Genomic DNA, 13884 nt, shown 5'->3' on the forward strand with positions numbered 1-13884 from the left:
GCCAGTGACCTCACTCACATCAACTGCGCAGGCGCTACCCCACTATACTAAGCATCCGTAGGACGCTATACGCGGTACTATAGCAACCCACCAAAGAGGTATAGTCAATACGACTATGGCACATTAAGGACAGCGTATCACAGTAATTAATACAGATGACTTCACTTATCATATACTACTGCAACTTAGATATCCAAGTTGTCACTATCGTCAGTCAGCAACATGAATAGCTGACATATATCTTAAAGAATCATGAACGGTCAATCACATAAAAAACTGCCTATAGACTAGATAGCAGCTTGTAAAAAGTCAGCTGCCATACAGTTAGGATGTATATACAAGCATATATATGGGGGATTTATAAAATAGATATCCAATCATGTATTCCTAATTAGACCAACACACAAAGTGTTAACCTCCTATCTACCTACTATATATGAAGAATACCTGCAAAAAAGAGGAGGAAGAATAAACAACACACAATGGTACCTGCTAATTCCATATATTTACAGGCTTGTGTGGAGGCGCAGAACTGTAGAAGGCAACAAAAACATTTTTGCTCCGCTAAAAGTTTCCAAGAGCTCAGCAGCATCCATAATACTTAGGGTGACTACCCACTAGCCTTTTTTTTATGCTGAGAATTTGCTCCTATTTTTTTTCCAATTGTCAATGGGACTTTCTAATATTAAAAACGCAAAGTTGCGTTGAGTCGCGATGCGTCGCGGTTTTAACATTAGGAAGTTCCATTGACAATTGGAAGAAAAAATAGGAGCAAATTCGTAGCAGAACAAAAAACGCTAGTGGGTAGTCACCCTTACATAGAAGAACAACAACCAGGATTCTTTCTAGAGCTGCCGACCCCCAATCTAAGGGAGGGAAGGGCTTTGGTAGGAGAGGTGATCAAGAACCCAGTGGTCACTCTGGTTGAGCTCCAAAGATTCTATGTGCAGATGAGAGAAACTTCCAGAAGGTCAACCATCATGTAGTTTCCACCAATCTGGGCTTTATAGCAGTGGTCAGAAAGAAACCTATGCAGAAAGTTCTCCTAGAGATTACAATAATGACCCTAAAGGTCCCTCACACTGCAAGAAGCAAGGTTTTCTTTGATGACATCAAGATGGAACTTTTGGCCTCTAAGTGCTCTATTTGAAACCAGGCACTACTTATCACCTGCCCAATATCATCCCCATGGTGAAGCCTGATGGTGGCAGCATCATACTGCGGGATAGGGAGACCGGTCCTGGTGGACGACAAGCTGAATGGAGCAAAGTACAGAGATAATGAAAACCTGATCCAGAGCATAAAGGACCTCGGACTGGGCCTAAGGATCACTTTTTAACAAGACAATGACCCTAAGCACAAAAACCAAGACAACACTTGGGTGGCTTAGGGACAGTCTGTGAATGTCCTTGAGTGGTTCAGCCAGAGTCCTGAAACCAATGGGACATCTCTGGAGAGATTCGAAAATGTCTGTCCGCAGACGGTCCCATCCAACCTGAAATCCAGGTGTAAACACCTTGTGGCATCATGTCCAAAAAGACTGGAGGCTGAAATCGCTGCCAAAAGGGCTTCACCTAAGTATTGGGTGTAAATACTTATGTCGGTGCTAAATGGAGTTTTTCGTCTGAGAAACAGTACAAAGATTTCTACGATTCTGTTGTCACTTTGTCATTATGGGGTACTGAGTGCAGAATGATGGGCATAAAGACTACCCCATAACAACATGTAAGAAGCTGAGAGGGTGTGAAGACTTTCTAGATATATTGTATGTAAAGAGGTGATTACATCCTGGGAAATAATCTGATCGTTTGTAGATTCAGGAAGAATTTTATACCCAACTATTTACCTTTCTCTGGACTGTCTCATTGTGGGGAGTACTGATATATTACTAATTACCCATGTTAAGGTGTATTAACCCTTTGTACTATTTATTCCTGTATTATGCCTTTCATGTCTGATCCTTCTTGTGTTCTAGAAATACCAGAGTCTAGAACATGATAGAAGAACCTTGGCCCAGACTTTACTACAAGACATTTTCCACGGAGGAAGAGAAGCTGTGATAGCGCTGTGGGTCAGTCTTTATGTTTTGAAGAGGTGTTTTTATTCCCCCGGCCTGGCTGCTGTAGTGGAGGAGCTCCGTCACAGAGGTAAGCATTTCTCTTTTTTTTTTATATATTCTTTATTTTTGACTGGTATGAAGAAGTGTGTGTGTGTGTGTGTGTGTGGGGGGGCGGTGGATGATTTGGATGATCACAAATAAAATAGTCAATCAATATACATAACAGACATGGAACAGTGACAGCTCTGATGAGGGTACAGCGATAAGTGGCCTATGACAGGTGGAAGCCAGGTGGGGCTTCGGCGATAGTGTATAGCGAGTTAATGCGTGGTTAAAGAGAGACCTCGTCTGTTAAGGGGTAGCGGTGGGTTGTGGAGATGGTCTATGAATAAAGGAGAGCCAAATATTCCAAAGGTTATCGTGTCTCGTTGGGTCCCCAACTCGTTTGGCCTTGATTCTCTCAAAGGAACAGATCGTATTCACTTCTTTGTACCATTCCGATATGGAGGGGATGGTACTGTCTCTCCAATACCTTGGGATTAGGATCTTAGCCGCATTTATGAAGAATGGGAGAAGGGGTTTGTATTCAGCTGTGAGGCCTGGGAAATCTAGGTTTAGAAGAACGGTCTCAGGGGTGAGGGAAATGTTGGATTTGAAGATAGTGCTTAATAGCTTCTCAATTTCTACCCAGAAGGGTTTAAGAAGTGGGCATGTGAACCATATGTGGGAGTATGATCCGATGCCGTCCAAGCATCTCCAGCATAGCGGAGAGTAATCAGGGTCTATTTTGTTTAGCAGGGCTGGGGTTTTGTACCATCTGGATACTATTTTATAATTAAATTCTTGGAACCTTGTAGAGGAAGAAACCGAATGAGACCTGGATAAGATATCATTTATCTCGTCTGTGGTAGAGATCGTATTTAGTTCAGATTCCCAGCGAGCTAGATAAGAGGGTTTATGTTTGTCTTGTGTTAAGGTCCTATATATTTTAGAGATTGGACTCTTGATGGGCTGGAGGCTCCAAAATTATTTATGGAATAGTAAATTTTTATCTGTATCTATAATATCTGGGGAATGCAGCACCACTGAATCTCTAATGATATGTAGGTCTTCGGATCTAAGTGAAGCATTCCCCAGATGGTCTAAGAACTGTATATCTTGGGGTACAGATTTGTCCTTGATAAGGCCGCTACATTGCAGCGTTTTAAGGTAGGGGTCATTCATAATTTTTTGTTTGAGTGCTCTAAATTTGTTGGGTATTATTGCGGGCAGAGGGGTGTAGCCGCTGATCTGAGGTTTTAGTTTATGTTTCTTGTTTAATTCATGCCATAAGCTTAGTTAGTTTAGTTAGTTAGTTTAGAGTAAGGGTTTCGAATTTGCTTCGGTTTAACTTTGTTGTATGGAAAGGGCCAAGGCAGCGATTTCTGATCATTGTTTAGTGAGAGGAACTCCAGCTCCACCCACAGTTTGGAGCTTGTTTGGTGGGACAGGTCCACCATGCGATTCAGGTGTGATGCCGTCCAATATAGTTCAAAATCTGGGAGCCCGATTCCACCACTTTTTTTAGTTTTAATGAGTGTTGTGTGTTTGACCCTGTATCCCTTGCCCTGCCATATAAACCTTGCTACAAGGTTTCTTAAGTTTCGTGAAGAAAGGCCGTGGGACCTCTATAGGAAGCGTTTGCAGTGTGTATAATATTCTGGGTAGGTAGATCATTTTAATTAGGTTCTTTCTGCCGAACCAAGAAATCGGCAGCGAGGTCCAGGAGTTGAGGTCCTTCTCCATTCTCTCAAGTAAGGGTGTATAATTTAGGTTGTACAGATCTGCTGCACTCCAAGATATTCTTGCCCCTAGATATGTAATTTGTTTACTTGTATTTTTGAATGGGAACATTTTGGAGATTTCTAGCCTGGAATCTTGTTTAATGTTTATGTTTAATAATTCAGATTTTGAGAGGTTTAACTTAAAATTGGAGATCTGACCAAAGTTCTTGAACTCATGCAGAATTTCGGGGATTGCGGTTTTGGGAAAAACAGCATGTCATCTGCGTAGGAGGCCGATTTATGTTCCCTAGAGCCGCATTTCATACCTGTAATTTTATTGTTTTGTCTGATTTTTTCCAGAAAAGTTTCCATGGTAAGGATGAATAATAGAGGGGAAAGAGGGCAGCCCTGCCTAGTTCCATTATTAATTTGGACTGCAGGGGAAAACTCAAGGTTGATTTTGATTTTGGCCGAGGGGAAGGAGTACAAGGCCATGATCTTATCAATATATACTTCCGGGAAACCGAATTTTGAAAAGGACATTCGAAGGAATAACCAGTCAACTCTATCGAAAAGCCTTCTCGGCGTCTGTGGTGAGAAGGGCAAGTGGAGAATTGTTATGATGTGCTGTATGCATTATATTAAGTAGTTTTAGGGTGTTATCCGTTGCTTCTCTGTTTGGTACAAAACCCACTTGTTCAGGGTTAATCAGCTTAGGTAGAAACACCTTGATCCTGTTAGCTAGGATTTTAGCGTAAATTTTGATGTCTTTATTGATTAAGGATATGGGCCTATAACTACTGCATAGGGAGGGGTCTTTTCCATCTTTGGGGATTAATGTAATGTGTGCCGTTAGAGCCTCTTTTTGAAAGGACTTCCTACGGAGATGGAGTTGAAGTAATGAGCCAGATGTGGAGTGAGAATTTCCTTAAAGGTTTTGAAGTATAGGAATCCAAAACCATCTGGCCCAGGACTTTTCCCGTTTGGGGCTGTTTGGATACATTCCTCCACCTCTTAGGGGCTAATCGGCTTGAGGAGCGATTGTCAATGGATTATGGGAACGCTGGGAAGTTTGACCGAATCTAGGAAATCTTGTATTTTTTGTTGTTTGGTTGATTGGGACTCTCTGGGGTTTTGAATATTATATAGGTCAGAGTAAAACGCATGAAAAATGTTTGAGATCTCCGATGTTTTGTGATGAATTGCGTCATTTTTATCTTTTATTTTAGAGATAAAAGGCTTTCGCATTTTGTGTTTTAATTAGGGTTGCCAATTTTTTCCCGCAGTTATTTGAGAAGGCATAGTGTTTGTATCTTGCGAAGAAGAGGTATTTTTCGGATTTTTGATTCAGGATCTCTTTTAACTTGGTACGCAAGTTAAATAATTGCTTTTCGTATTGAAGTGAAACATTTTTCCTATTACAGGTTTCTATGAGTTTGATCTGTTCAGTGAGAAGGGTAATCTCCCTCTCTTTTTCCTTGCATCCAGTTCAATGAAGAGACCTCTTATTACCGCCTTGTGTGCTTCCCAGAGGGTCGCGGGATTGCATGATTCTATTGTGTTTTCTTCAAAGTAATGTTGTAAACCTCTTTGTATGTATTCAATGTCCTCTTTACGTTTTAGCAGGCTGTCATTTAATAGCCAATTAGACACTGATCTCTTTTTGGGGGAAATAGTTATCTTCATAAAAATTGGAGCGTGATCAGAGTATAAAATTGGGTCGCAGTAAGTTTTTGTGATAGCATCTAAGAGAGAATGTTTAACATAAAAGAGATCTATTCTTGAGTATTTTTTGTGGACCGTGGAATAGAAGAAGTAGTCCCTTGAATCAGGATTGACAACTCTCCAAGGGTCTACCAAGTGGAGGTCGGCCAACAGCTTTTTGATTTTTCTAATTTTGGAAAGGGGGACCGCTGAGGAGCCATTAGACATGTCCAAGGTGGGGCTGAGTGGTACGTTGAAATTCCCACCTATGATAATATCCCCTCAGAGAATTCTTGTAAGCTCTTGGTGACTGTCGCGAAAAAGGCGTCTTGGTTAGAGTTAGGGGCATATATGTTTGCTAGAGTAAGTACTCTGTCACCTATTGAGCCCTTGAAAGAATTAGGTAGGAGAAGCAGCACTACCAGTTGATTTAAGTCCAGGCATATAATAGCCAATGGTGCACGATCCCAGTTGGTGATCCAGACCCTAGGATCAGAAAAGCAGTAATCTGTATAGATGTAGCCAGGCCAGCACTCAGGAGTTTTTTCTTTTAAGTAAAAGTCATCTTTATTCCTCAATACAATGAAAGCGACATTTCGATCTTCAGATCTTTGTCAAGCATGCTTGACAAAGATCTGAGGATCGAAACGTCGCTTTCATTGTATTGAGGAATAAAGATGACTTACAACTCCTGAGTGCTGGCCTGGCTACATCTATACGGATTACCTATTGAGCCCTTGACGAACATAAATCTACCCTCTGGATTGGCTAGGACATTTAGTGTTTGGAGGGGGACTCTTTTGTGTAGAATAATGGCTATGCCTCTATGCCTTTTCATTGGGGTAGTAGCGTTGAACCATTTGGTGTAAGTTTTGTTTTTAGTGAAAGGGGTGTAGTGTTTTTTGAAGTGAGTTTCTTGAAAGAAGATGATATCTATGTTGTGTTTCTTTAGGTAATGTAGTATTTGAGACCTTTTTTGTGGGATATTAATACCTTTTACATTACACAAGGCTAAGTGTAAAACAGCCATTGGTGGGTTTTGTAGGGAATAGTTTTAAGCAAATAGTGTCAGCAGAACTGTCATGAAACTTTCGAACACAAAAAAAGGAACACGTAACAATAACAGCTGGTCTTTGGTGGACCAGTAACAAATGAAATTATTATAACCTTTTGCTGCTGGACCAGGTTTGGGGACATAGTCCTTACTGGAACCAGATTAACGAGCAGAAATTAACGAATTTGCAGGGACGTGGAGTAGCGTAGAGGAACGAACCACGACTCCCAATGTAGTCTGTAAATTCTGTGGATATAAAAAGTTAAAGGGAAACAGAGGTTTATAGACACAAAACAGCTATGAGTCAAACAGTGACATCAAAGGGAAGAGGCAACGACACGAAGCGTCTTCTGTGAAGTTGGGTGTTCAAGTGTCGTCGTTAGGCAGACCTCTTCTGGGGGGTTTGTTTGGGCTTGTGTCCTGCGTGCGGGATTTTTTGGCTTTACGCGGTGTTGCTGATGACCAATTCTCACAGGTTGGATGAGCGGGAAGGTTCAGAAGATTCTCAGCCGTCGTCGAGTCTGTTATTTGAATATGGTTGAGGTCTAACTTGGACAGGACGTGTGGAAGGTCCTCGGGGGTTCTGATGGTCCATGTCTTATTGTTGCTGGATATGGCCAGGCCGAAAGGAAACAACCATTTGTAGATTATAGCTTTGTCTCTTAGGGCTTTGGTTAAAGGCTGGAGTTGTCTTCTGAGATCAAGAGTGGATAGGTCTTGAAATATCATGAGCTCCTTGTTATCATATTCTATCCTTTTCGCTAGTCTAGCTTTTTATAGGATTTCTTCTTTAATTTTGAAGCTTTGCAAGCAACAGAGTATGTCCCTTGGTTTATCTGCATTAATTGATCTCGGTCTGAAGACACGATGTGCTCTCTCAATGCCCAAGTTGAGACCTTCAGTTTTGTTCAACAGTCCTGTCCAAATATCAGATAGCACTGTTGGTATTTCTTTATCTGAGATCGACTCTGGGATTCCCCTGACTCGTATGTTGTTTGCGATTTTCAAGGTCGTTGATTGGCAGTTTTTGAAAGTAAGCTTCTTTTTGTTTGTCCACAAGAATTTCCGTCACCCTCACGGAGTGGTGCGTCATTTGTGTGTAGTTATCCTCCAGGGTTTGCACTCTTGAGTAAATTGTTTGACGTCTTTTCTTAGTTCTGAAATTTCTTCTTTTATTGTCTGGGTGAATTCCCTGAAGAGGTCTCTCATACACTCTTTGGTGGGTAGTGCTTTAATATAGTTTCTCAAATTTGACTCATCTTGTGTGCGCACCTCCTCCTCCGAGTCGCTGTCTAGATCTGAGGGTAAGGCCGACATAGGTGTATTTTTGTCTTCTTCTAAGGTGGTTTTGGTTCTTGTAGGTTTTATACAATCGGGTGTAAGTCTTTTGATTATTTTTTTCATTTTCAAGTGATTTGTTAGGTGTTTTAGAACTTTTGTTTGTTTACGAATTGGCGCTCTTGATGTTCTTTCTCATTGTATCTGTTTCCTAATGTCACTACGTTGGGAGGAGGATTTATTTTTTGTTCACATTAGTGGAGAGTTGCTTAGCGGATGCTTTGCGTGGTGGGCCACTTTCCCGGCCTAGCGATCTTTATTGCAGGGGGGAAGGAGCGGGTGAGATAATTTTGTTCTTTAATTAGCTTTATTTGGTGGTTCAATGCGTTTTGAAGGAGTGAGCAGGGAAATCCATATACAGGCTATATAGGCAGTGGGCTTTTTCCCCAAAATTGGGGAAAAATACTATATTTGGGCTACCGTCTTCAGTTTACTGCGTGTCTGCTGGGGGTAGTAGTCGCTCATTAAAACCCAGCTAAGCGTTACAGCAGGCTTGCGCATAATTGTTTCCTGGCTCTGCTGTGTCCGTTACATGATCGCCGTCATCCCGCCAGAGGGAAAGAATATACAATATATACGCTGCATACGGTGTCTGTCTGGTTTTTCACCTCACCATTTTAAAAAATTGAAGCTAAATACTTAAAGGGGTTGTCCCACGCCGAAACGGGTTTTTTTTTTTTTCAACCCCCCCCCCGTTCGGCGCGAGACAACCCCGATGCAGGGACGTACAGACAGCTTACCGGAGCGCTTACCTTGATCCCCGCGCTCCGGTGACTTCTATACTTACCTGTGAAGATGGCCGCCGGGAACCTCTTGCTCCGTGGACCGCAGCTCTTCTGTGCGGTCCACTGCCGATTCCAGCCTCCTGATTGGCTGGAATCGGCACGTGACGGGGCGGAGCTACACGGAGCCGCTCTCTGGCACGAGCGGCTCCATAGAAGACAGCAAGAAGACCCGGACTGCGCAAGCGCGGCTAATTTGGCCATCGGAGGCCAAAAATTAGTCAGCACCATGGAGACGAGGACGCTAACAACGGAGCAGGTAAGTAAAAAACTTTTTATAACTTCTGTATGGCTCATAATTAATGCACAATGTATATTACAAAGTGCATTATTATGGCCATACAGAAGTGTATAGACCCACTTGCTGCCTCGGGACAACCCCTTTAAGGCCTACCACTGGCCTTTGGCCACTTGACTGGTTCTGCGCTGTGAATTCCAGTAGCTCAGTCATACGCACCTAGGTCTCACTACAGGCTTGCGCATAATTGTTTCCTGGCTCTGCTGTGTCCATTACATGATCGCCGTCATCCCGCCAGAGGGAAAGAGTATACAATATATACGCTGCATACGGTGTCTGTCTGGTTTTTCACCTCACCATTTTAAAAAATTGAAGCTAAATACTTAAGGCCTACCACTGGCCTTTGGCCACTTGACTGGTTCTGCGCTGTGAATTCCAGTAGCTCAGTCATACGCACCTAGGTCTCACTACAGGCTTGCGCATAATTGTTTCCTGACTCCAACCGGCATGGTCGTGTGTGACAACGGCCGTAACCTGGTGGCGGCTCGGCAGCTCGGCAGCCTCACGCACGTGCCATGCCTGGCCCACGTCTTTAATTTGGTGGTTCAGCGCTTTCTGAAAAGCTACCCATGCTTGTCAGACTCGCTCGGAAAGGTGCGCCAGGTCAGCGCACATTTCCGCAAGTCCAACACGGACGCTGCCACCCTGCGGACCCTGCAACATCGGTTTAATCTGCCAGTGCACCGACTGCTGTGCGATGTGCCCACATGGTGGAACTCTACGCTCCACATGTTGGCCAGGCTCTATGAGCAGCGTAGAGCTATAGTGGAATACCAACTCCAACATGGGCGGCGTAGTGGGAGTCAGCCTCCTCAATTCTTTACAGAAGAGTGGGCCTAGTTGGCAGACATCTGCCAGGTCCTTGGAAACTTTGAGGAGTCTACCCAGATGGTGAGCGGCGATGCTGCAATCATTAGCATCACCATTCCTCTGCTATGCCTCTTGAGAAGTTCCCTGCAAAGCATAAAGGCAGACGCTTTGCACTCGGAAACGGAGGCGAGGGAAGACAGTATGTCGCTGGATAGTCAGAGCCCCCTCATGTCTATATCTCAGCGCGTTTTGGAGGAGGAGGAGGAGGGGGAGGAGCATGAGGAGGAGGGGGAAGAGACAGCTTGGCCCACTGCTGAGGGTACCCATGCTGCTTGCCTGTCATCCTTTCAGCGTGTATGGCCTGAGGAGGAGGAGGAGGAGGAGGATCCTGAAAGTGATCTTCCTAGTGAGGACAGTCATGTGTTGCGTACAGGTACCCTGGCACGCATGGCTGACTTCATGTTAGGATGCCTTTCTCGTGACCCTCGCGTTACACGCATTCTGGCCACTACGGATTACTGGGTGTACACACTGCTCGACCCACGGTATAAGGAGAACCTTTCCACTCTCATACCCAAAGAGGAAAGGGGTTCGAGAGTGATGCTATACCACAGGACCCTGGCGGACAAACTGATGTTAAAATTCACATCCAACAGTGCTAGTGGCAGAAGGCGCAGTTCCGAGGGCCAGGTAGCAGGGGAGGCACGAAGATCAGGCAGCATGTATAGCACAGGCAGGGGAACACTCTCCAAGGCCTTTGCCAGCTTTATGGCTCCCCAGCAAGACTGTGTCACCACTGTCCAGTCAAGGCTGAGTCTGCGGGAGCACTGTAAAAGGATGGTGAGGGAGTACGTAGCCGATCGCACGACCGTCCTCCGTGACGCCTCTGCTTTGTACAACTACTGGGTATCGAAGCTGAACACGTGGCCTGAACTTGCGCTGTATGCCCTGGAGGTGCTTGCTTGCCCTGCGGCTAGCGTCTTGTCAGAGAGGGTGTTTAGTGCGGCTGGGGGAACCATCATGGATAAGCGTACCCGCCTGTCAACCGACAGTGCCGACAGGCTTACACTCATAAAGATGAACAAAGCCTGGATTTCCCCAGACTTCTCTTCTCCACCAGCGGACAGCAGCAGTACCTAAACAATACGTAGGCTGCACCCGCGGATGGAAGCATCCTTCTCTATCACCATAAAAAACGGGGACCTTTTAGCTTCATCAATCTGTGTATTATATTCATCCTCCTCCTCCTGAAACCTCACGTAATCACGCCGAACGGGCAATTTTTCTTAGGCCCACAAGGCTCAGTCATATTACTTTAGTAAACAATGTTTATACGTTTCAATTCTCATTAAAGCGTTGAAACTTGCACCTGAACCAATTTTTATTTTAACTGGGCTGCCTCCAGGCCTAGTTACAAATTAAGCCACAGTAACCAAAGTGATTAATGGGTTTCACCTGCCCTCTTGGTTGGGCATGGGCAATTTTTCTGAGGTACATCAGTACTATTGGTACACCAATTTTTTTGGGCCCCCGCCTACAGTGTAATCCTAGTAATTTTTATGGGCTTCGCCTGCACTCATGGCACAGCAAGGTGTGTGGGGTTGGCCTACACTTTTGCTACATAAATATAACTGGGGCCTTGTCTATACTGCAACTAGTGAAATGTGAAAGAGACTGTTATCTCCCTAAACTGCTGCAACGGGAATGTTACTGTGGCCTGTCTTGACTGCTACTACTACTGAAATGGAACTAATACTGTGCTCCCCCTATACTGCTGCTTCGGAATTGTTACTGGGGCCTGTCTTGACTGCTACTACTATTGAAATGGAACTACTACTGTGCTTCCCCTATACTGCTGCTTCGGAATTGTTACTGGGGCCTGTCTAGACTGCTACTACTACTGAAATGGAACTAATAGTGTGCTCCCCCTATACTGCTGCTTCGGAATTGTTACTGGGGCCTGACTTGACTGTTACTACTACTGAAATGGAACTAATACTGTGCTCCCCCTATACTGCTGCTAGTGATATGTTACTGGGGCCTGTCTTGACTGCTACTACTACTGAAATGGAACTAATACTGTGCTCCCCCTATACTACTGCTTCGGAATTGTTACTGTGGCCTGTCTTGACTGCTACTGCTACTGAAATGGAACTAATGCTGTGCTCCCCCTATACTGCTGCTAGTGATATGTTACTGGGGCCTGTCCAGACTGCTACTACTACTGAAATGGAACTAATACTGTGCTCCCCCTATACTGCTGCTAGTGATATGTTACTGGGGCCTGTCCCTAATGCTACTGCTGAAATGTTACTAATTCTGGGCTCTGCCTATACTGCTGCTAATGCTATGTCACTGGGGTGTGGAAACGGAGGCTTCCCAAAGACATGATGGCGGCGAGGCCATTTCCCACCAACGCGGTTACTGTTAAGGTGCATATAACCACGGACACGTGGAGAGGACACGTAGTGCCTCAAAAACATCCCCTCCTCCTCCAACAATGAAAACATTCTTGGCAAATACCTTTGCATTGGTCCGTCTGGTGGCAGTCCAAGAATTTCACCTTTAACGACACAACAAGAGAGCCCCCCCACCATCCCCCCGCCACGGCCCACTTAATCCTGGCCACATTCCGAAAACCAACTAAATAAAACCGCGCTACTAGGTCCGCAGTCGCGACCACATTCCCACCAACGCGGTTACTGTTAAGGTACATATTACCAGTCTGACTGGGGCATGCACTGTGGGCCGAAGCCCACCTGTATTGTATCTGACGTTAGCCCTGCTGAGCAGGGCACTGCAATGGGATACATTTATGTACCGCCGATGGGTTCCAGGGAGCCACCCATGCTTTGGGTCCACACGGACTTCACATTAGGGATTTGTACCTGCCTGTGTCTATGTATTAAAAACCCCAGTCAGACTGGGGCATGCAGTGTGGGCCGAAGCCCACCTACATTTAATCTGACGTTACCTCAGCTGTGCTGGGCAATGCAATGGAATTTATTTATGTAATGCCGGTGGCTTCCTGGGACCCACCCATGCTGTCGGTCCACACGGAGTTGTACCTGCCTGTGTCTACTTAAAAAGAACCCCAGTCTGACTGGGGCATGCAGTGTGGGCTGAAGCCCACCTGTATTTAATCTGACGTTAGCTCTGCTGTCCAGGGCACTGCAATGGGATTTGATTATGCACCGCCGGTGGGTTCCAGGGAGCTACCCATGCTTTGGGTCCACACGGACTTCCCATTAGGGATTTGTACTGGCCTGTGTCTATGTATTAAAAACCCCGGTCAGACTGGGGCATGCAGTGTGGGCCGAAGCCCACCTGCATTTAATCTGACGTTACCTCAGCTGTGCTGGGCAATGCAATGGGATTTATTTATGTAACGCCGGTGGCTTCCTGGGACCCACCCATGCTGTCGGTCCACACAGAGTTGTACCTGCCTGTGTCTACTTATAAAGAACCCAGTCTGACTGGGGCATGCAGTGTGGGACGAAGCCCAGCTGTATTAAATCTGACGTTAGCTCTACTATCCGGGGGAACCGCATTGGGACAAACTACAGGAGCAATACAGCGCTAATGAGACGTGCACAGCTACGCTAGCATTGGAGTCCACTGTAGGCACGCCATTGCTGAGGGTTTGTGCAGAGGCCTATGTCCTGGGTGCAGTGAAAGTCCGCTTCCAGCCTAGGATTGCTGAATCTGTGGGCCGAGGCCTATGCCGTGGGTGCGGTGCAAGTCTGCCATGTTTGGCTGCTCATATCAATTTTTTGTTCATGTCTTGGGTTTCCTAGGACCCATCTATGCTGTTGGTGCAAACTTAGTTCCCATTGCGGTGTTTGACCTGTCTGGCACAAAGGCACTGACTGACTTGGGTAGGGGGCAGAGCGCTGACGCCTTTCCCCTTGCAGTGTGGATTGAGCTATGCGACACCTTGACAGAATGAATACTGTGTGGCACATGGATTCCACATTGCTATGCCCACATTTGCAGCTCCTGACCAAGGTGGCACAGGATTGGAGTTCTCATTGCTTCTGTACAGCATTGTGGGCTATCGCCCCTCCCCTTTTAAA

General features: G+C 45.3%; 1 protein-coding gene across 1 annotated transcript in view; it reads left to right on the forward strand.

Annotated features, from left to right (window-relative positions):
• The window catches only part of LOC136633216 (NACHT, LRR and PYD domains-containing protein 12-like), a 120958-nt gene that overhangs the window by 22994 nt on the left and 84080 nt on the right, over positions 1 to 13884 (forward strand). The window contains exon 3 of the mRNA XM_066608763.1: positions 1976 to 2147. Coding sequence (XP_066464860.1) covers positions 1976 to 2147 — 172 coding nt within the window. The remainder of the gene's footprint in view (positions 1 to 1975; positions 2148 to 13884) is intronic.

The sequence above is a fragment of the Eleutherodactylus coqui genome, chromosome 6 (genome assembly GCF_035609145.1).
Source record: "Eleutherodactylus coqui strain aEleCoq1 chromosome 6, aEleCoq1.hap1, whole genome shotgun sequence".
NCBI classification, from domain to species: Eukaryota; Metazoa; Chordata; class Amphibia; order Anura; family Eleutherodactylidae; genus Eleutherodactylus; species Eleutherodactylus coqui.